The sequence below is a fragment of the Polypterus senegalus genome, chromosome 17 (assembly GCF_016835505.1).
Source record: "Polypterus senegalus isolate Bchr_013 chromosome 17, ASM1683550v1, whole genome shotgun sequence".
NCBI lineage: Eukaryota > Metazoa > Chordata > Cladistia > Polypteriformes > Polypteridae > Polypterus > Polypterus senegalus.
In genome coordinates this window covers 44,771,050-44,795,153 of record NC_053170.1, presented here as the reverse complement: position 1 = coordinate 44,795,153, position 24,104 = coordinate 44,771,050, and the positions used below count along the sequence as shown (strand labels likewise).

At 37.5% G+C, this 24,104-nt stretch overlaps 1 protein-coding gene across 5 annotated transcripts; it reads right to left on the bottom strand.

Annotated features, from left to right (window-relative positions):
• Positions 1–1,536: 1,536 nt before the first annotated feature.
• On the bottom strand, positions 1,537–9,964 carry meaf6 (MYST/Esa1-associated factor 6). Of its 5 annotated transcripts, none has more exons than XM_039739840.1 (9): positions 9,710–9,964; positions 7,929–8,044; positions 7,649–7,736; positions 7,375–7,420; positions 6,976–7,165; positions 5,562–5,591; positions 4,012–4,315; positions 2,527–2,560; positions 1,537–2,033 (listed from the first exon to the last, which is right to left on the bottom strand). In XM_039739840.1, the coding sequence occupies exons 1-8, from the start codon at positions 9,797–9,799 to the stop codon at positions 2,555–2,557; spliced, it is 870 nt and encodes a 289-aa protein (XP_039595774.1). In that variant the 5' UTR covers positions 9,800–9,964; the 3' UTR covers positions 1,537–2,033; positions 2,527–2,554. The 5 variants fall into 5 exon arrangements, with proteins under 5 accessions (XP_039595774.1, XP_039595775.1, XP_039595776.1 ...); XM_039739842.1 differs by lacking the exon at positions 4,012–4,315 and adding an exon at positions 4,892–4,900 and having other exon boundaries at positions 1,858–2,033; positions 9,710–9,962; XM_039739841.1 differs by lacking the exon at positions 5,562–5,591 and having other exon boundaries at positions 9,710–9,963.
• Between the last annotated feature and the right edge of the window lie 14,140 nt (positions 9,965–24,104).

Here is a 24,104-nt window from a genome sequence, read left to right as displayed (position 1 = left end):
ATTTTATATATCTAGAGATGACCCAGTAAACTCAACAAGTGTAGAAGAGAACACTGAAACAGTAAAAGAACTTATAGACTATTACTCAGAATGGTTCAGCTTAAGGAAAGAGTGTGGTTCCTTAGATTCAAAGAAGTGCTACTGCACCTGAAAGAAGACAGAAAGGCATTTGTAATTTGCATGCATCTTCAGTTCAATCTAAATGTTGGTTTAATTATTATGTCTAATGTATTCAATCAAATATTTCACTAAAAGTATTAAGCTCACTGCTATATTTTAATTTTTTTTTTCAACTTTATGGTTTGCTGGCCATGTTCTTTGCAGTACAGTGGCATGCAAAAGTTTTCAATCCCCTTGAATGTCATCATAATTTTTGCATGACAAATGATTTGTACACATTTATCCATTCAGTATTTTAGTGTGAACTCTTAGGCTATAACAATACATTTTCAAAGTCAAAATAAACCATTTTTGCAGATATTTAACAGAAGAAGAAAACTCCAAAGTTACTGTTTGTATTCAGTAAGTACTCAAGCCCTACACATTAGTACTTTGTCGAGAACCCTTTAGATGCAATCACAGCCTTAATTCTTTTGGAGTAAGTATGTCCCAGTTTTGCACATTGTTCAGGAGTGATTCTTTCTCATTGTTCTTGGCAGAATCTATAGAGCGCCTCTAGGTTGGTGGGATGGTGCCTTTGGACAGCAGTTTTCAAATAGTGCCACAGATTCTTAATAGGGTTAATAAGATCAGGGCTTTGACTTGGCCAATACAAAATATTCACATTTCTATTTTTAAGCCATTCAGAGTTGTTTTGGCCTGACGCTTAGGGTCATTGTCATATTGAATGATAAATCTTCCCAGCTGTTGGTTCATAGCAGACTGGGACAATATTGTGCAATCTTATGGTAGTCATTAGATCGAATGACCACCTGCCCATTATTTGACCACTGCAGAGCAAACAAAGGTTATTTCACAGACCCAGGTGTCCCTTTATGGTACAAACATGGTGCCCTCATGATGTACCCCTATTAGATAGATAGATAGATAGATAGATAGATAGATAGATAGATAGATAGATAGATAGATAGATAGATAGATAGATAGATAGATAGATAGATAGATAGATAGATAGATAGATAGATAGATAGATAGATAGATAGATAGATAGATAGATAGATAGATAGATAGATAGGATACTTTATTACACGATGCACAATGCTAAACTAATTCAAGGGTGTGTACATGAACACTAATAGAAATTGAAATACCTTTAATAACCTCCTCAGTCATCAGATTTAAATATTATCAAACCTTGATAGAAAGTTCTGGTGCAGAGAGCTCTTCTAAAAGAAAAGGGTGGCCCTACTCCTTAATAAGCCCTTAATAATAATGTATTATTTTCATAATTTTGTGCACACCTCCATTTTCATAACAAATGACTTTAAAGTATCACCACCTTTCAACAAAAACATGTAACAACACAACAATACTAATAAAAAGAGAAGGCAGGGAATATATTATTTCATATTTTAATCTGTACAAATGGTAAACAGAGATAAAAAAATGTACAAAACAAAAAAGTCAGATACATTAACAAGGTATGTTATACTCCCATGATACCAAATATCTACACTAACAAAACACTGAAAGATAACATGACAGAGTTATTATTAACAACAATACACACCAGATTCTCCATTAACTATACTTCTTAATGGAACACCACTGGACCACAAAAGAAAAAAACCCTGTGTATTGAAAGGTCGCTGTGGGATTCTTCGGTTAAATGAAATAACACAGTGATGGTGCATATGTAATACTACTACTTCTGGAAAATAGCTGGGTGAGGAGTGCTATTCAACTCTGTCTATATTCAAGGTGCCAAATAAAGCAAAAATAACTGTTGTCAAAAAGAACGGTTTTTCTTCTTCCACTTCTGACACAGAATATTTTTAATCTTTCAACAGAATACAGGTAACCTTTTAGGTTCACTCCAATAATATTCCACTGGGTTGTGTAATTTAATAATCCTGTAAAAAATGAAACCACAATTTAATTCTCAGTCATATGTATTTAGAATTAAACACACAAATGTGGAAAACCAAACTAAAACTAGAAAAAACAGATCTTTAAAATACTGTGTGTTATGGGTTTGTTCATGTCCTTATTAAAAAGCACTACAGTTCAAAACAAACCCTTTCATGGTCCATGCACGTACAGGACGGACAGCTGCCTTATGTGATTGGGCGGACTGCCAGATCAACACAAATCACTAGTCATTGTAAGGAACAAGAACTACAGGCCTATTGAAAATGTTAGCCACTGGGTACATTCTGGTGTATATGAAATTCAGTTTGGTATAAAATTTGAAGGTATGCTATACAAATAATGTGAATAAAATGAAAGCATTTAAGTATACTGTAGATCTACTATCCGATATTGTCTTCCAGCACCTGATCTACGTGTTGGAGTCTAAAGTGAGTGTAACACTCTTGTTTTCTTAAAATGCATGCCTTTACTTACAGCTCTTGGTTTCTTGTTCATCTTTAAGTCAATCCTAAAAAAAATAGACATGGACATTTTGAATTTTTAATAAATTTCACTGGGTCCAGCTGATCATGTGTGGAAATGTTCCACTTCAAAGTAGAAATTAAAAAAATAAAAATAAAAAACAAAAACCTTGACTTTTTTATCAAAATGGAGCACCTTTCACTGAAAGCACTGTAACAAAACAATAAAGCCTAAAATACACATCTGAGCTGCCATTAGCAAAATCAAAAGTGTATTTAATAAAAAAATTCTTAAAAATTGAGTTATACAATAACGCAAATTTAAGGATCCATTTAAAAGGAAGATCCAAATAAAATTACATTTTAGAAAATAGTAAACACATTAATAATTAATCTGTGTTGATGACCAAAACTCATTTCTCCTTCCAATATGTGCTCATAATTAAGTGAAGCACAAACATTTTTAAAAAGTATTTAACTTCAATTTACAAAAATTCTATACTTAAAGTGCACTTAAATAGTCACAACTTCTTATTGGCTCAAATCAATTAAAATGCAGTGAACCTAATCTAACTACAAAATGGTGACAACTAAGTACAACATTAAAAAAAAAAAAGTATAATTCATCAAATTAAGGTTTTAGTTTTTATTTTTATAAAGGTGGCCAGGTTTCTATAAGGTTTAATAAAATTCTGTTTGAATTAACAATAAGGTAAAAAAAAAAAAACAGAACAAAAAAAAAACACACACCACTAAATGATGATGGACCATTCATTTCATTACCAGTGCAAGCCGATTTCAAAATATACTTGATAAAAGAAATTAAAGCTTTTCAGTCATGAAACTTTCACAAACTTATTTTTAAGAAAAACTAAGCCATTAATATTTTACTCCATTCAGTAATAAAAGAAGATGCAGCAAGTTTATTTCCATAGTGAAATTAATTTTGACTTTTATTACTTGTAAAGTCGACATGTATGCTTACTAATAAATAATGTTTGAACAAGCAACATAACTGAAAAAGAGCTCAAAGTTTATGATGTTTGAAATGGGACTCTGCACTGTAAGAACAACTATAACAACATTATGGGCTTGGTATGGGTTTTCAGCAATCCTCAGATTTTGCATCTGTCTATAAAGTAACAATTTGGGACTGACAGTTCAGGGAAAGTCAACCATCAAAAATGATCAAGTGACTAATATTTTTCTTTGATCACCTAAAAAAACTGACCCTTTACAGATGCTGTTGAACTTTTTATCAAAAAAAAAATAAATTCTATAAACACAGATGAACAACGATTTGCATTCTATTTTTTCCATGACTTCAGCTTCTGTTGCAGCTTGGCTCCCTTTCTTTCCCCGTCAAGAGTATATGCATGGCCCCTCTAAGTCCTTGGCTCCACTTTTGTCAGGATATCCACAGCAAGAAATAAAGATTGTGTGGTTTTGTTGGATATATGAAAGATCAAGATGGACCTTGCAGATGGAGGAGGCTCACCTTCACTTTCTCGTTCTTATCACTGAAGACCTCACCCTCAACCAGGTTTGGTTGACTGCTTGTGCCAGGATTTCCTTGGCTTGATTCAGATGAAGTACCTGGCTCAGTTCTTGGTACCGATATCTGGGAAACTTTTTTACGGCAATCATCGCAGATCTTGGCTCCTAGAGTAAGCGAAGGTAGCTTACTGCACATCCATTGAGAAACAGATCGGAGATTCTTCTTCTTTGAGGAATGTTTGGCTTTGCCGAATGGGTTACAGCAGACTGCCATCCAGTGTGGTTGATCCATCTCTCCAACATCCCTATCAGGAAGATTGGAAGCAACTAGCACATCACAAAACAAGTTGATGCGAAACAACCGTGAAATTGAAACACAAAATGGAAAACCAATGTCTATGAGAATTATATAATAAGTTAGTCTCATAAATTTTAGGAAAGATCCTGCTAATCTGAGTAACTTCTAAAAATGTAAAAAGCATCCTGGAACTCTGGCAACACAGAAGTGGTCCAGAAATTTATGATCAAACTACATTTATTAACTTCATTAAAAGTTTTTTAGAACTGACACAATTTTCAGTACGAGTTTTCTAATCCTAAAACAGTCCCAAACTGATGAGGAATATAGACAGAGGAAAATGTGAGGATTTTATGCAATAAGAGGGGAGAAAAAGACCCTTTTCATAAAAGCTATATTTAAGATTGAATGTTAGACATTTTTACTTATTCAAACACCATAAAAGCACATGCCATGAGAAAGAGAATAAAAAAGCTTCAAAGGAAATATCTAAATCACTAGATTAATTATGTAAATAGATCACATGCAGAGAGAAATAAATAAATCACCAAACAGTTATTTTTCTAATTATTAATCTTAATACCTTTTCAAACTATTTAACCAGGAAAGCATGTCATTTTCATAAAAGATAAGAGTTTCACTTTAGTTGAAAATATACTACAAAAATATACAAATACATATATGAACTGAGCCAAATAATATAGTTTGGTTAAAAGATACTTATGGTAAAGACAAAAGGACACAGTGTAAAGTGTCACCTCAAAACACACCATTTATTTAGAGGTGCTATCATGGACTCTACAGTTTATTCTTAAAATTTTAAATTATTATGTGAAAAGCTATTACATTAAGTGGTTGTGTTTCTGTGCAACATTACTAGATTAGTACAATGAAGAAATATGTATGTGCCCTAGTACCACTAAAAGTCTGGAACTGCTGGTGCAGGTTACAGAGGTTAATGTCTGCTGTACATTTAAAGCCCAGAAGACCAGTTTATGCCCAACTATCTGAAGTGCAAGTCCCTTAAATTCCAATGCCATGTGTGTTTACTGGGCAGGTCATGCTAACATTTTGTAAATTACTGTCTACAAACAAAGTGAGCCTTGAGGTGCAATTTAATTGAAAAGAAATGTCAATGTAAGTGCACTGTCATGATGAAATGTAGAAACAGTTAAATGGTATGGCTACACAATGACAATACTATTACTACACACCAGAAACACAGCACAAATACTAATTAAAATTAAACTTACTCAAAGTCATAATCAAACATGCCAGACGGGCTGAAAGGTAGCATTAGGAAGGAAGAAAGCAATAGAAATTAATACAATTTTTGTACTGTTATTTATATTTGAAAAAATAAACAAACAAAAATATTCCAGAACTATGTGGACTACAAACTGCTAGGAAAAGTATGTTCATATGACCAAAGCTAATTTCTAAAACATTATACCTATGCAAAGACATATGGGACATAAAACTTACAAATTACTTCCGCCACATAACTATAAGTAAAAGCATTTATTTAACTTGCCCCAGGGCAGTTCTTGAATCATTAACAGAGACAAAATAGGATATTTTATTTTGTGGTGTTTATATGTGGCAGGTGTGTATTTAAAAAGTAAAATAAAAAAAAACTTTAAAAAATTGACTCTGCACTGAGTCAGTAGAACAAATCATATTTCACAATTACACTGAAAAAACTAAAATACCTAGTAGTTGTTTTTATAAACATTCTAAATAAGAATGAAAAGACTATAACACATAATGAATTCAACATATTTGTTTGGAAGCTAATGTAAAGGCAAAGTTCTCAAAGTCCTGATTTCATTTACCCACTATGTTTCCAGATTGTTATTATAATTGGTTTCAAGTTGAAACATAAATAAAAATTAATTTACACTTAATCATTTATTAGGCCCTAAACATCCATCCATCCATTATCCAACCCACCATATCCTAATTACAGGGTCATGGGGGTCTGCTGGAGCCAATCCCAGCCAAGAAACAAACCCCGGGCAGGGCGCCAGCCCACCGCAGGGCACGCACGCACCAGGGACAAGTTAGAATCGCCAATGCACCTAAACCTGCATGTCTTTGGACTGTGGGAGGAAACCCACGCAGACATGGGGAGAACATGCAAACTCCACGGGAAGTGGAACCTGGATCTCCCAACTGCGAGGGCAGCAGCGCTGCCCACTGCGCCGCCCCTAGGTCCTAATCAAAATAAGTTAAACACCCATACTAATACACTACTGCGCTGCCATCAGATTACTATTTTTGAAAATATTCTAAAATCTACTGGCACATGTCAAATAAAAGCACGTTTTTATTTTTTTTTTTTTTAGTTTTTTTTATTTAACACTGCAAAAAGTGTTCAAGTAACATCACATCAAAAGTGGCATAGTGGGATGTTAGAATCAGGACCAGAAAATTTCATGCTTAAACAAAACACTTCAGTATAGAATTTACTTAATAAAAAGAGAAGCAACATACAACATTATCACTTACCACAAAATTTAAATGTGCAAAAATTAAAATAAGAGATGCACAAAGACATTGATTCTGTTTGCTTTCTCAAAACTTTCTAATAAGCATATATACTGAAAGTACTGTAGAGAATGCTAGTGTAGTAACTGGTTAAAATGTATAAAATGACTTGCATACCTATGTCTGTTTTTGTTCTTCCTTTTCTTATGGCTGCTATGGTGGCTTCCTGAAGAGGAGGTAGCAACTTTTTGTGGTTTCATTCCTTGCAGAGTTCCATCTAAATCCTCCGTCTCCTCCTGACTAGGCTCATTTTCCTGGTTTTGAAAGTCAGGGGAGTTGTCACTTTCTGTTCCACTTCCTGGTTCACCTGCAAAGCATAACAAATTAAAATACGGACTTTCCCAATGTATGTTAGTATCTACTATATTCGGTGGAAAGTAATTGGAATTGCCAAAAAAATTAAAAGTGGGTAATAAAGATAAAACCACGTATATAAAAAAAGTAATGTAAAATGACTGGCTATTATTACAAATAATACAAAATGTCCACATATTAACAAAACAAAAATACACTTACGCTTTTCAATTAGCTGATCTTGTATTCCTCCTAAAGCGCTGACAGCCTAAAACATGTCACAATAATAAAATTACTTCCTGTTATGGAGACGTCTTCACAATAATAAAAAGAAGGATACAGAATATATTTCCTGGTTCTGAAAGTCAGGTGAATTGTTCCCTAAACTACCAAATAATATTTGATATTAGTGAATTTTATAAAAATATATCTGAAAATTTTAACCTCAAACCTACAAACACACAAAGTATTTTAAACAAATGGTTCAAATACTCACTGCAACTGATGTAACAGAAGATTTGCTGAACAGCCGTTCTGCTTCTTTAAATTTCCTATTCCTTCGGTCATTTTTGCTGTTTGAGTTTCTGCAGCAAACAAAGATACATAAACTAACAAAATGCAGTCCTAAAGCTACTCGGAAAAACTACTTTCTAGAAGTTTTAAAAAATGTAGGTGATTTATAAAAAATGCCGTTTTTATTAAAATCAAATATGAATAACAATCTTAATCATAAAAGATGACACTTTATCACACCACCAAACCAACAGCACACTTACTTTTGATTTGTCAGGTAACGATCCCAGCCCCTAATGATGTTACCATACATCTGAGTGTCCTCTAGGTAACTTCCTTCAAAAGCATAGATTTGCCTTTCCAAATTTGCCAATGTTTCCTGCATAAATATTATTGAGGAAAAAACAAAATGCGCACCTGTAAGTTACACAGTTAAGAATTAAATATTTAAGTATCAATATTTTCTTGGATGTTATAGAGCCATTACTGTATTAAAATAAAATGTTAAAGAAATTAAAAAGCACAAGTATTCAAAGTGTCCCAGTTCTTCACTCTGGAGGAAACCAGGCACTGCTCATCACCTGTGCAATTCCATTCCAACCGATGTTGCCAGGTCCATGGTTTTCTCACCTAATTGGGTTGTAGTCTTCTGGGCTACAGTGAAGCATGGTGGTGGAAGCATCATGCTGTGGGGTTTTTTAGTGGCAGGGGCTGGGTGACTGTTGAGGGGAAAGCTGCATAAAACAAAGTACTGAGATATCCCTAATAACAAAATACTCTTGAGAACTCTGGACCTCAGACTAGCACAAAGATTCCACTTCCAACACGGCAATGACCCTAAACACAAAGTCAAGACAACACACAAGGGACTTGGTGTCAACTCTGTGAATGTTCTTGAGTGGCCCAGCCAGAGCTCAGACTAGAATACAATCAAACACCTCTGAAGGGAATTGAAAATTGCTGGTCCATTTATGGTGTCCATCCAACCTGACGGAGCCAGAGAGTTATCTGCAGAGAAAAATGGCATAAAATCCCAAACTCCAGGGGTGCAAAGTTTGTTGTGTCATACCCTAGACGATACCTGGCTGGAAATGCTGTCAAGGTTCTTCAACTAAGTACTGGGTAAAAAGTTTATAGTTGTATCAATGGGATATTTCAGTCCCCATTTAAATTTGCAAACAATATTTAAAATCTTATTTTGAGGTATTGAGTGTTGCTTGATGTGGGGAAAAATGAATTTAAACAATTTTAGCACAAGGCTGAAACAAAATGTGAGTAAAATTAATGGGTCTGAATGCTTTCTGAAGGCACAATTTCCTCAACTGTGAATATTAAGAACGTGCTTTTTTTTTCTGGAAATCACAGTGAAGACCCTGTAATGTGGTCTGACTTTCAGGTGACAGCAGCTGTTAAGAACGTCTCTTTTAAAAGTGTTTTAAACGGGCGTTATTTAGATTTAAAACCTTTCCCACAAGTGACATCATATCAAGACTGTCAGCAACATATACACTCTGTATATTTTCAGTGACAAGAGATTCACAGAAGTAAACCCTTTTATGGCAAACGACTACGCGGGCTGCCTTTAAAGTTAACCGGCAAAGGTACCTTAATAAAGAGAACTTGACAGACGTAATCCTCCTCGTGGAATATAAGGTGCGGAAGGAGACTTTAATCAGAAGTTAATACGGCTGGGGATCAACATTTAGACTCATACTTTAGCATGTTTTTAAATTGAAACCATGTGTCGCCTCCGCATAATAACAACTGTAGAGCGCGAAAGGCCTACATAAACAATAAAGCCGCGGTCTCTCCATTAATAATGACACCGGGTTTTATCACCACTTACACGGCGTCGCGTCTCAGATTGCTGGCAAACGGTAACAAAATACCCGAAAAAATGCGCAGCATTAGACGAATTATGTGGGGGTTACACTTCATTTCTAAATGTAGTAACAAAATGTATATGATCACAACAGTACTCTAGTACCGCATCATCTCAACAGCAATACAATGAGTAAAAAGTGTTGCTTTAAACGCAGTTTACCGCCAGCTCCTGTTTCCTTTTGACGAGCTCCGCCAGCTCTCTTCGGGTATCAGGAATCTGCGGGGGAGTCGCCTTGGTCTGCATCGCCATCTCAGGAAAACAGCAAAAAATAACTGAAGAAACCAAACAACAACGCAGAATATATTTTTGCCTGTCGTGGGTTAAAAAAAAATTGAAAACAGCAATCCCTCAAAACGAACAACCGCAAGGAGAAAAACACTCGTCCACTAGAGGCGCTGTGCTGGGAAGCAGCAGCTGCTGCAACGCTGTGGGCAGGGCAAATGTACTAGACGTGTCCGCGCAAATAGAGGAGCGCGCGCGCGCCTTGTAGAATCTGAAATCGGTCTTTTGCTCGGTAACTCAGAACTATGTAGTTCGTCGACAAGTGGTTCTTTCTGCGTGGCATTGACATTCTAGGTTGGCGGGTTCCTTGTAGTTCATGCGCAACGAGAAAACTGGTAAAGATAAAAATGTTTGTGGGCTTACATTCTGGAGGGTTTCAGCCTTTCCATTTATACTATCCATCCATCCATTATCCAACCCGATATATCCCAACTACAGGGTCGCAGGGATCTGCTGGGGCCAATCCCAGCCAACACAGGGCGCAAGGCAGGAAACAAACCCCGGGCAGGGCGCCAGCCCACCACAGTCATTTATACTATCTCAAGTGAAACTTTATGTGTGTAATAACGGTTTAGGCTATCATAGGAGAAGGTCATTTGGTGGCGCAACGTGCGTAAAGCATTCGATTGTCATGTCTACTCATAATTTCAAAACGGAGAGGATCTCCAACGTTTCAAATTTTTTCCCCCCAACAAGTGTTATTTACGACGGTTTTTTTGTGAGCTCAGACTCGACAGCTTGGAAATATATGACTGTACACATTTAGGTGCCAGCTGTGCTACATGACTGATGGACACATCCCATATGTCATATTAATCCCAGATTTCACTGACTTTGAAGTTTTTTTTTTGTTTTTTTTTTGCAAAATTAGTTACATATATATTTTTTAAAACAGAGTTAATCTTTTGCAAACTATCCTTCTGCTGATTCCAGCATAAGAGAGACATCTCACCCACAATTACAGCAGCCCAGGTGAGCAGAGAGCTGAGGAGATTTCATGCCAGCAAAGCAGTGGGTCCAGATGGAGTATCGCCATGACTGCTGAAGGCCTGTGCACTGGAGCTGGGGAGTCCTCTACAGTGCATCTTCAACCTGAGCCTGGAACAGGGGAGAGTCCCAAGGCTTTGAAAAACATCTTATATCACCCCAGTCCCAAAGGTATCACATCCTAGTGAGCTGAATGACTTCCAGCCTGTCGCTCTGACGTCACATGTGATGAAGACCATGGAGCGGCTGCTGCTTCACCACCTGAGGCCACAGGTCTGCCATGCCCTCGACCCTCTGCAGTTTGCATACCAGGAGAAGGTGGGAGCGGATGATGCCATCATCTATATGCTACAGCGATCCCTCTCCCACTTGGACAAAGGCAGTGGTGTTGTAAGAATTATGTTTCTGGACTTCTGTAGCGTCTTCAACACCATCCAACCTCTGCTCCTTAGGGACAAGCTGACAGAGATGGAAGTAGATTCATACCTGGTGGCATGGATCGTGGACTATCTTGCAGACAGACCTCAGTATGTGCGTCTCGGGAACTGCAGGTCTGACATTGTGGTCAGCAGCACAGGAGCACCACAGGGGACTGTACTTTCTCCGGTCCTGTTCAGCCTATATACATCAGACTTCCAATACAACTCGAAGTCCTGCCACGTGCAAAAGTTCGCTGACGACACTGCTATCGTGGGCTACATCAGGAGTGGGCAGGAGGAGGAATAGGAACCTAATCAAGGACTTTGTTAAATGGTGTGACTCAAACCACTTACACCTGAACACCAGAAAAACCAAGGAGCTGGTGGTGGATATTAGGAGACCCAAGCCCTTCCTAGACCTCGTAATCATGGCAGTGCAGCTGGATGTTAAATTGGACTGGACTGCCAATACTGATGCTCTGTGCAAGAGAGGACAGAGCCAACTATACTTCCTTAGAGACTGGCATCCTTCAACATCTGCAATAAGATGCTGCAGATGTTCTATCAGATGGTGGTGGCGAGTGCCCTCTTCTAAGCGGTGGTGTGCTGGGGAGGCAGCATAAAGAAGAAGGACGCCTCACACCTGGACAAACTGGTGAGGAAGGCAGGCTCTATTGTAGGCACGGAGCTGGACAGTTTGACATCCGTGGCAGAGCGACGGGCGCTGAGCAGGCTCCTGTCAATCATGGAAAATCCACTGGATCCACTGAACAGGATCATCTCCAGACAGAGGAGCAGCTTCAGCGACAGACTGCTGTCACTGTCCTGCTCTACTGACAGACTGAGGAGATTGTTCCTCCCCCACACTTTGTGACTCCTCAGTTCCATCCGTGGGAGGACGTTAACATTATACAAAGTTATTGTCTGTTTTACCTGCATTTTAATCACTCTTTAATTTAATACTGTTTTTTATCAGTATGCTGCTGCTGGAGTATGTGAATTTCCCCTTGGGATTAATAAAGTATCCATCCATCCATTCATCCATCTAGATTTCTTGCCAGCAGGCTGCTTAGCACAATAGTTAATTTTGCCTCCATAACACACTTAAACCAGCAAAACATTTTACACATGTCCCAGAATTAACTCTTTCTATCAAAATATTCACAAAGCTGGTCATGTCACGAAACTAATTTGTTACTCATAACAAAATGACTGAAAAAAAACAAACATTCCATGAAGTAGCATGATGTGCTTATAATACCTGTCTTAAACCTTAACCAGAGTAAATGTTGAACCTAAGTCAAAGATCAATAATGCAGCAATATTTTCCATATGTCTTCTTTTACATGTAGTACTATAATTACAAAAAATACAAAAAGGAAACAAAAAAACAAGCTGAACGCATATTTACAATAACATCCTAGTCAGAGGGCACAGTGGTGTTGTGGGTAGCGCTGCTGCCTCGCAGTTAGGAGACCTGGGTTTGCTTCCCGGGTCCTCCCATAGCCCAAAGACATGCAGGTTAGGTGCATTGGCGATTCTAAATTGTCCCTAGTATGTGCTTGGTGTGTATGTGTGTGCGTGCACCCTGTGGTGGGCTGGTGGGGTTTGTTTCTTGCCCTGCGCCCTGTGTTGGCTAGGATTGGCTCCGGCAGACCCCCCGTGACCCTGCAGTTAGGATATAGCGGGTTAGATAATGGATGGATCCTAGTCAGATAGTCAGACCTGTCCTCTGCATTGGGCCACAGATATTCATCCACATTACATCATGTCCTCTCTTGCCATACACCTGAAAAAAGAAAACCTTTTTGCATTCTGAATCTCTCATTGGCAATTTGTAAATATGTCCAGGCACCCAACATTTATTGCATCCGGGAGGAACCCAGAAATTCCTGAAATCTGCCAAAAGCACTGAACAAGGGTGTAGTTATCAACTCTGCTACTGTGTATCACGTGCCTAGTCGTGTTAGTCAGTCTGCCAAGTGATACTGAGCTGAGTTGATTGAGATGCGCATTTGTGACTCTTCACAATCATGATATTTACAGTCTTAGTTAGCTACATGAAACTGTTTTAAGGTGAAGCATATTTTATACATTTTAAGAAATAACTAGCCTGCGCTTGAGTTTTATAATGGAACTTGTGGTGGTCCCATTATAAAGAAAAGTCTCAAAACCCACCGAATGTGTCCATTTTTCAAGCCAAAATGTTATTGAGTACTGATCTACATCTTGAGATCACACACATATTGCAAAACAGGGCATCCATGTTTTTTTAAGAGGATGAAGAAGCACCCATTGGTGTAAGATTTACCCATTTTAAAAGGAGACCAGCTGTTCATTTCACATTGCCAACTATCAGTTGTCTTCCTTAATGGCACACTTTCGGCCCCAGGCCTTTGGATTCACCTCAGAATTTCTGTTTTGTAGAGAACTAAACAATAAGTAATGAAAAGGGAACACTTCTAATCACTTCTACTCTTTCAGTGTATGGAAGCTTACTGAGCCCCTCATTATGTTTGGGACACGGGTACATTTTTCCTTGGTTTACCCCTCTTTTCCACAGTTTAAAATTACAAATAAAACAATTCAGACATGATTAAAGTGTACATTGCAGACTTTTATTTTAGGGGTATTTTCATACATTTTGGTCATATCATGTAGAAACGACAACACTTTTAATACATGTTCCCCCATTTCAGGGCACCATAATGTTTGGGACATAACAATGGTAGGTATATCAAAGCATTTATATTTAGTACTTTGTTGCATATCTCTTTCAAAGTCTGCAGATTCAAAGACATGAACAGGTGCCGAGTGTCTTGTCTGGTGATGTTGTGCCAAGCCTCTAATGCAGCCATCTTCAGTCCTGTTTAAGTTTTCTCTTCAGCATATGGAAGGCATGCGCAATAAGATCTAAATCAGGTAGCTGGCTTGGCAATTCAGTTTTTAGCTTGTTGCCTTAACAGTATGTTTGGAATCATTATGCAGTTGTAGGATGAAGCACAATCCATTGCATTTGGGGGCCTCTACTGGAAATTGAGTAGATAGCACGTTTTTATACTCCTTAGAATTCATTGTGCAACTGCAGTCAGCAGTTCTGTCATCAATGAAGACAAGTTTGCCAGTACCTGTGGTAGCCATATGTATGGCCAAGCAATAGCATCGCCACCACCATGTTTGACAGGTGACGTGGTATGCTTTGAATCTTGGACGGTTCTTTTTCATCTCTGCATTCTGATTCAGGTTATTCTTTGTCTTGTGTCGGTAAGATTTGTTTCTAGAATTCTTCAGGCATTTTTAAGTACTTTCTTGCAAACAGTAATCTGGCCATCCTGTTTTTGAACCTATTGGTTCCTGCCTTGTGCCCTGTGTTGGCTGGGATTGGCTCCAGCAGACCCCCGTGACCCTGTGTTCGGATTCAGTGGGTTGGAAAATGAATGGATGGTTTGCAACTTGCTGTGTAGCCTCTGTATTTCTGTTCATGAAATCTTCTGTGGATAGTAGACATCTGTCTCCTAAAGACTTTCTTTTCTGTCAGACAGGCATTTGGATCTTTTTTATACCATAGTGAGGATTCTTCTGTCATCAGCAGTGGAGGTCTTCATTTGGCCTACCAGTCTCTTTGTGATTACTGAGCTCACCAGTGCATTCTTTCTTCTTAATGACATTAGAATGAGGTCACCCTAAAGTTTTATTCTTGTATTTCAGCATTATAAGGTGTGTGGGTGTGTTTGTGTGTGTCCTGCGGTGGGTTGGCACCCTGCCCAGGATTGGTTCCTGCCTTGTGCCCTGTGTTGGCTGGGATTGGCTCCAGCAGACCCCCGTGACCCTGTATTCGGATTCAGCGGGTTAGAAAATGGATGGATGGTTTCTTTGACTTTCATTGGCACAGCTCTTTCCACATGTTGAACAATGGCAAGTGCATACTTCAAAGGGTAGAAAACAACCCTACGTATATTATGCTTGGACTAATGAAGCAATGAAACACACCTGAGTATTCACAAACACCTGTGACACCAATTGTCCCAAATATTACAGTGCCCTAAATTGGGGGGACCATGCATAAAACGTGTTGTGATTTCTACAAGGTGTGACAAAAATGAATTTAAACCTGCAATGTGCACTTTAATCACAAATTTAGTGGTTTGGAGCAGAGGAGTAAATCAAGGAAAATGTGTCTTTGTCCCAAAACATTATAGAGGGTACTGTAATTCTTTCACAAAAATACTGCCTGCTGCCACGGGATTGATAATGCATGCAGAATGCTTCAGTGAGGGAGTGCGCGCACATAGTAGGCAATCAAGTGACAAGAACTAAACAGACGTTATAGGCATTCATTCATCTTCCTGACCCAGTTATCTAGGGCAAAGTCATTGGGCAGCATCGAGTGCAAGGCAGGAACAAATGCCTAGACATGGCACCAGTCCATTGCAGAGTGAACACACGCACACACACACACAGGCTAGGGCCATCTGAGCACCACCAATTCACTTAAGTTTCATTAGACTTAAGTTAATTATATTTAGTACAGATAGGCATAGGCAGGGTGCACATGAGTTGTATATGTCCTTCCTAAGTACGAGGTGTGGCAGAAAAGTAATGAGACTGATTTTTTATTTACCAAAGTAGTTCCCTTGGGCAGCTACACACCGATGGAGACATTGTTCCCACTCTTGGTAGCAGCGCTGGAAGTCTTCAACCGGTATGGTCTTCAGCATGTCCGTTACACTCTTTTGGATGTTTTCTAAAGTCCCGAAATGACGTCCTTTGAGGACATTTTTCAGTTTACGAAAAAGGAAAAAGTCACACGGACTGAGGTCAGGTGAATAATGGGGCTGGGGAACCACAGGAATGCGTTTTTTCGATTGTTCTTCTGCTCAATTGTGAGGTTTTTCGGCATCATTTTGGCACAGACCTTTCGCATGTGCAAATGTTCAGTCAAAATTTGATGAACGGTAAATCTGTTCAAATGTAATTGTTCACTCAACATTCTTAATTTTAAACGACGGTCTGATCTCACAAGAGTGTTCACACGTTCGATGTTTTCATTGGTTTTCGAGGTTGAAGTCCTCCCTGAACGGTGTTCATCTTCAACGTGTTTTCTGCCTTCCAAAAATGATTTGCGCCAGCGAAAAACTTGAGCTCGGGATAAAGAATGTTCCCCATAGGCCTGTTTTAACTTTTCAAACGTCACACTTGCCGTTTAATGGCACAACGTTGCTCCAAATTCTGCTGTTCCATTTTGCGTGACGCACAACCAAAAACACAACTTCGTTAATAGCAGTCACAAAATCACGTAGTTAACGGAAGGAGCTGAAACTCGCACTGAGCCAATGCCGTCTCAAAAAACAAGGCCCGCTCATGCGTTACTTATTGGTCCGGTGACGTCACAATCGAGGTGCTAGGTTTACAAACAGTGCCAGAACTTTCCGTCTAAGATCGTCGTTGAAGTTGTAAAGAAAGTTAATGGCGTTTTAGTTTTTGATATAAAGTTATTGCAGTCGTAAAGGTTATAAGTTCAGATGTCTGCGGTGCAGTGCAAGGTAATATTTTGATGTGTTTTGTTTATTTTAATGGAGAACAACTGCACCGCGTGCCGGGTAACATCGATAATGCTGCAAATGGAGGTTAGGGCAGGTAAAATCACTTATATTTGTTGCTGGTTATGTAGGGTTTAAAATGGTTACAGGCGCAGTTCAGTCACTTCTGTGTGACATGTGCAGAAATGAGCTAGTCATGGATAAGTCTTAGAATTTTCACAGGAATATAATTACCTGCTTGACTCAGACAGGGGTGGTCTGAAATGGCCCTCAGATTTGTTGGTTGAATGTGTTGCACAAATGTTTTTGATTTTCCAGTCAATTGTTACTAATGCTGAATATGAGTCAATTTTTTATTGTTAAAAAATCAAAAATCTGCATTAATCTCACTGTTTAACGAACGCCTGAACAGATGTGGACTGCAAGTTGGTAATTGTGGTTCTGGGAAGAGTATCTGTGACTTACTGAAGTTGTCCATGTCTACAGTGGCCAACATCTGTTTAAATAAGTATTGCAAGCGCACTTTAGATAAACGTGGTACTTTTAAGGAAAAAGCTAACCTCAAACGTAAACTGGCTACATTGACAAAAAAGAGGTAACTTAATAAGCCAGTTATTTTGATATAACGTTCTGCTTTCGTACAGATTAATATCAGCACATTTGTTAATGTTGCTTATTTTATGATGGTATGAACAAAATCATCGTTTATCATTAGTCATTTCAAAATAATGGCTGTTTGTATTTTATTTGGTGTTGCTTGTTATTTTTTAGATTTAACTGCATTAACAAAGTGTTAAATGTAGCTTTTCTTGTGATTATTAACGGGTAAATCTGCATTATTTTTCACGTTACTTCTGTTTAATCCAGGAATATGTGATTTCCTGAGATGCATGTAAATATTCATTTTTCATATGGTGCCAACCACTCGTCGCTGTGATTTTCTATTTTTTTTTCTTACATTATCATAGTCATTTTCATATATGAACATTCAGTATTGCATTGTTTTATTCAATACAGTATTCAGTGTTACTCTTGGGTTAATCTCATGTTTAAGGCATTAATTGCATTAATGTTGAGTTGCTGATATCTATATAATGGTCGCTGTTAAGTATGTCAAATATGTGATTTAAACGTTATGTGTGACGTTTTATATAAAAATAAATGAAATGCATAACGCAACTGACTTGCCTTTGTTATTTCACGCATTGCATTAATCAATTTTACACGGGAATAATTTATTTACACGCGTACAACGCGACAGGTTCTCTATAAGCGTCTGTTGCTGCTGTAGCACCTCGAATGTGACGTCACCACAGGCATGAGCGGGCCTTGTTTTTTGAGACGGCATTGACTGAGCTATGGGAGGGTACTGATACACGTGCTCTATCAAGGACAACAGCGCAGCGTTGCCAGATCGCTTGCAGTGTTGCCAGTCTCATTACTTTTCTGCCACACCTCGTATTTATGGATTGACTGGTATGAGTGTCAGTGAGTTTACTTACTCAAACATGTTGTTCTAAATTATTTTATTACCACATCCTCACCAAGAACAACTCTATATGAATTAAAAAAAAAACCAACAAAATCGGCAATTGGTTTTATTTCCGGTGCTTATAATCATCTCTATCACACACTCTGCCTTTTTAATTTCCAAGTATTTTTTTATCATGCCTCCACACACTTTACTACAGAAACTGCAACATGCAAGTGGCTTGGCTCTTTCAAAATCTGCATCTTTTATGAAAAGTACAGTGCAGCGTAATCAGTTAAATCTAGATGTTGTGTTATTTGTACAAAGTACAATTAAACTCTTACTGTATGTTCTCTTTTCACTACAGTTCCAATTAGTGTGAATCACCCTCTGTACGCTGTGTAAAAAAACATGGAATTTAAAAGGCAAAAAGATTATGCTGCTTAAGAAAAAAGTATGTAATATAAGCATGCATCTGTCTATTGTTACAAGTCATGGGAGAATGAGATTATAAGATGAATATAGCTTGGTGCTATAAGTGAACAAGAAATGTATTGCCACAAGAAGATAGTTCCAAGAATTTGTGATAAAATTATTTCTAGTTCCCTTTAATTATCACATGTATGGCATGTTTTCTTAGTTTGAAACATTTGCTGCTTCAAAATGGGTGTATTTAGTAGGTTTTAAGTATTTTTTTCATTCACCTTTGGATCCTGGTACCATTCATGCCCATTATAAGCTGCAAGAACAGACAAGGTATTATTACATTTATATATAAAAAAAAAAAAAACGCTTCACTTTAGAATACAATTTTAGAATGAAGATTAAGATATATAACTTCAAAAATACCAAACTGATCGTTGGTCACACATGCACCTCTAGGGGACACCTTTAGGGCTCTGTTGAGGGAACAGTACCACCTTGGGATGAGAGCTGGCGTGAATGCTAACAGTTTCTTTGATGCACACACTGCAGAGGACACCTGGCCTTCTCCAGCTCCTGAACCAAGTGGAACAGGAAGATGGCCAGGAGAAGGCCGTCACATTTTAGACCTGTCTGCAAGCCAAGGACAGAACCCAACATTCTGTAGAGCTCAAACAGAACAATGATATTGGTAAAATAAGCCATTGATTTGTGTAAGTGCACTTTACTTTTCTTTTTCCTTTGGTAATATCAGTTAAACCGGAATCACTAAGCTGGTCCCCCAACCTTTTGTGATGTTAATTCCAAGTCTGTGGCCGTCGCACCTTTACTGTTTTCACTGTCCTTGATCCATAAAACTGGAAGTCAGTTTAATATCAGTACTCCTAACCACTAGATGTCATCCATCTGTATCCTGATATGCTAATAATATGCTGTAACTATCATTATCAAATGAAAGCATGATGATGTTTACACTGTTGCCTAACAGTTCTGGAATCCTTATGTAAAATCCAAGTCTGGTTATTCTGATTAGATAGATAGATAGATAGATAGATAGATAGATAGATAGATAGATAGATAGATAGATACTTTATTAATCCCAAGGGGAAATTCACATAATTATGAAGATTACATACGGCCTTTACAGTTCCAAAGACATGAAGGCTAAGTTGAATGTTAACTAGAGATGCACCAAGGTGCTATTGGAGTTGTATTGATCATTTATATTATTTTCTGTGTCACATTTGTTGTTTTCTTAATAGACAGATTTTTGTTTAATGATAACCTTCTGTCAATTAAAATATTCTAAATAACAGTTTTTCCTTTCATTTTAGTAATTCTGGCGTGCAGGGGGTGTGTCTGTTATAATATTTATTTATTGAACTTTTGTGAAAAGCTACATTTTCACCTTGGGACAAATAAAGTGCTATCCATCCAAAAGTTGTGGATTTTTCTTGCAGAATATCTTGAGAGAATTCCTTAACTTTATCAAATTAGGTGATTAGGTGACAGGGAACAAAAGACTACTCTGCAAACCGCGCACAGTTTTTCCTTTTGAGTTTTGGGGCAGGCAGCATACTTGTCTAAGGGGTGCCCTTCTAGAACATTAGCTAAATGTGTTCGATTGTGATTAATCCAGGGCTGGTTTCTGCCTTACAGACATTGCTGTCAAGATATGCCCTGGCCTCCTATGATACTGAATTGCATGAGGAGGTTTGAGAACGTTTTCATTTTTACCTTATTTGTAATAACACACAAGACATTTAAGTGTTACATATTGCTGTTTTAACTATTGGTGGTATAGGTGGCATGCACATTCAAAATTGCTGCACTGTATTAAAGGAGGAAGAATTTTTTCTTTGTGGCATGCATTTATTGTGTTATACTGGTCTGACGTATCAAAAAATAATCTTGATATTATGAATATTTTTTTCTTTTCCAAAAATGTATGGTTTGATCAATGGACAAATAGATATTAGATTTAGGAGGACAATGGAATGAGCCATAAAATTCACCACTTATGAATATTCTTTAATAACTTTTAATTAAAAGGTAGGCATCCCCCACATCGTTAATCAGGTCTTTGTGCATAACTCAAGAAAATGAATAAAAGTGGAGATTAGGCGAGTCTGAACATCAGATGCACCCACACAAATGCAAGAACAGTAGCAGTCTTGTTGGGGTATTCACACTTGACAGTATCACAAGTGTAATGAGAACCAGCCAGCTCCAAATAAACACAACACAGGTGCTGTGGTTGGAAACTGGGTGTTTATGAAAGGGTCCAATGGAGACCCACACTGCTGTTACAAACTAACAGGAAAATCATGAAGGCAATAATGGTGACAAGAGAGGCCCATTTTAAGTGATCTAATTAGAGTCTGAGAAATAATTTTTGTACACAGACAAGTAAAAAGGTACATGGGAATGCTTTAACCCGTCTATTATTTTACATTACACTTTGTAACCTTTTTTGAGAAGATTTAAGCTAATAGACAACTGCAATGGTATGAAGGTGCACTGGACCAAGGCATATTGTCTTAACAGTCTTAACCATCACAAAGGTGCCTGTTAATGATGCTCAGATCGATCAGCTGCCAATCTAAATCAGCCAACTTTCACTACAAAATACTCAACTGGTGATTGGAAAATTGGCCAATTACAAAAACTTTTTTCAGCATCTGCTTTTTTAAGCTTTACAGTAATTTAGTTGTAGTGGAATTACGATAGTTGAGCTGGCACACCTTTCTTTTTTTGTTGCAAACTTCCTGTAAACAGAGAGCAGCAAGACATACTTTACCAGAGAAAGAGAAGATTGGAATATTAGCCTTTACATTTCATGAATTTAGACGTTTTCAATCTGTCCTTTAATTAAAATAGTCACTGCTTATCTAAGTTTGGATGGTGAGTAAGCTTATGTTTAGTACAGCAGCTCACATTCAATTATAAAAAGAAGAATTTGAAATTGCTGCTTAACAAACTGTTGGTTTAACAGAAGAATTTGTCTACTTTACTTGTAAACCTGTTAAGAATGTTAGCCTTGTATCTTCTTGATATATATGAACATTTGATATAGCTTTGCAGGTTTTTAAATCCATATTTATAATTATACCTCAAGAATTAGGAATGTATAGCAGTTATACATTTACTATTTTTAGACAGTGTAATTAACAGCAAAAAAGTTGTAGTACAATTAATGATGAAATATCAATGATTTAAATCAATGTATGAGAATATATTTTGTGATAGACAAGTGGTGAAAACTACTTTTTTAAATTATGTTTCAGATAAGGTACTGAAGAAACTAAACAATATGAAAAGCATTATTTCATTTTATTTAAGTCATATGTTTTATAGATAAATATTTTATGTACATATTTTATTAAAGTACAGTATGTATTAAAAAAGTTTTATTTTAGGATTTTATGGTCACTGAACAATAAGCCTCAAGAACTTAATTTGGTTAATAAAATGACAGAGAAAGAAAATAAAATCTGAATGGGTATCCAAGTTAGCCAATGCAGTAACAGGAAATCAGTGACTGGAGCATCATTATTGCCTGTGGTCTAAGTCGAGATCACCTTGAGATAATTCTCTGTCAACTGTACACTGAAATGTACCTACAGTGTCTGGTGGTTTTCATCCTAACTTTGTTCTTAAACTGCTTATGTAACTAGCCATACATGCTACTTCACACTCTATCATCAGTAACTGCAAGTAGGCTTATGCTTAAAAAGATCAATCCCGTTATAAAGATGTAACACTTGAAAGAGTAGATAGAAGACCATCATAAGATAGATCTTTCAGCATTCAGTCTACTACAATTTACCACCTTTGCTATAAGCATAAATGCTGCAGTTTCTTTTGATCCTCTATTTGCTCCAGTAAACAGCATGTACTGTATAATTATACAACGTACAGAAATCCATCACCTTACCAGGAAAGCAAGATCAGTTATGTTAAACAGGTACAGTGCATCCGGAAAGTATTCACAGCGCATCACTTTTTCCACATTTTGTTATGTTACAGCCTTATGGTGCTGCCACCACCATGCTTCACTGTAGGGATGGTATTGGCCTGGTGATAAGCGGTGCCTGGTTTCCTCCAAACGCGACGCCTGGCATTCACACCAAAGAGTTCAATCTTTGTCTCATCAGACCAGAGAATTTTGTTTCTCATGGTCTGAGATTCCTTCAGGTGCCTTTTGGCAAACTCCAGGCGGGCTGCCATGTGCCTTTTACTAAGGAGTGGCTTCCGTCTGGCCACTCTACCATACAGGCCTATTTGGATTGCTGCAGAGATGGTTGTCCTTCTGGAAGGTTCTCCTCTCTCCACAGAGGACCTCTGACAGAGTGACCATTGGGTTCTTGGTCAACTCCCTGACTAAGGCCTTTCTCCCTCGATCGCTCAGTTTAGATGGCCAGCCAGCTCTAGGAAGAGTCCTGGTGGTTTCAAACTTCTTCCACTTACGGATGATGGAGGCCACTGTGCTCATTGCGACCTTCAAAGCAGAAGAAAGTTTTCTGTAACCTTCCCCAGATTTGTGCCTCAAGACAATCCTGTCTCAGAGGTCTACAGGCAATTCCTTTGACTTCATGCTTGGTTTGTTCTCGGACACAAACTGTCAACTGTGGCACCTTATATAGACAGGTGTGTGTCTTTCCAAATCCTGTCCAATCAACTGAATTTACCACAGGTGGACTCCAATTAAGCTGCAGAAACATCTCAAGAATGATCAGCGGAAACAGGATTCACCTGAGCTCAATTTTGAGCTTCATGGCAAAGGCTGTGAATACTTATGTATATGTGCTTTCTCAATTTTTTTATTTTTATTAAATTTGCAAAAATCTCAAGTAAACTTTTTTCACGTTGTCATTATGAGGCATTGTGTGTAGAATTCTGAGGAAAAAAATGAATTTAATCCATTTTGGAATAAGGCTGAAACATAAAATGTGGAAAAAGTGATGCGCTTTAAATACTTTCTGGATGCACTGTAGATAATTTACTAACCATAATAATCTTTAAAAGTATTAAAAAGATTAAACAGTTCAACTGAAGAAAAAAAAAAAAACACATACTATTAATACTATAGTTTCCCAACCCAATCAAATATTTTATCACAAAAGGTCGAATACAGTTTTACGTCTAAAGCAATTTATTTTTCATTTTCAAATAAGCTAAACATTTTACTTTGTTACATGTTAAACCACCTGAAAAAATGAAATGCCCTCTTTTATATACAATACTATATAAAACATAAAAAATGCAAAATACTCTTTAAATTGTTTCGATATAAAATGTTCAGGGAATATGGAAATAGTCTTTAAAGCCTGTCAAAAATTCTAAACAGGCAGCAAAAAAAGAAAATAAGTCAATTCAATATATAAAGAAAAATCAACGGCCTCCCAAGAAATAAATATTTGCAAATGTTT

Coding starts and splice junctions, on each gene's coding strand:
- meaf6 (XM_039739840.1), bottom strand. CDS start 9,799: ATGGCGATGCAGACCAAGGCGACTCCCCCGCAGATTCCTGATACCCGA. Junction 5,592..6,975: donor AAGAACAAAAACAGACATAG/GTATGCAAGTCA, acceptor GCTACCTTTCAG/CCCGTCTGGCATGTTTGATT. Junction 4,316..5,561: donor ATGTTTGATTATGACTTTGA/GTAAGTTTAATT, acceptor TCTTCCTGATAG/GGATGTTGGAGAGATGGATC.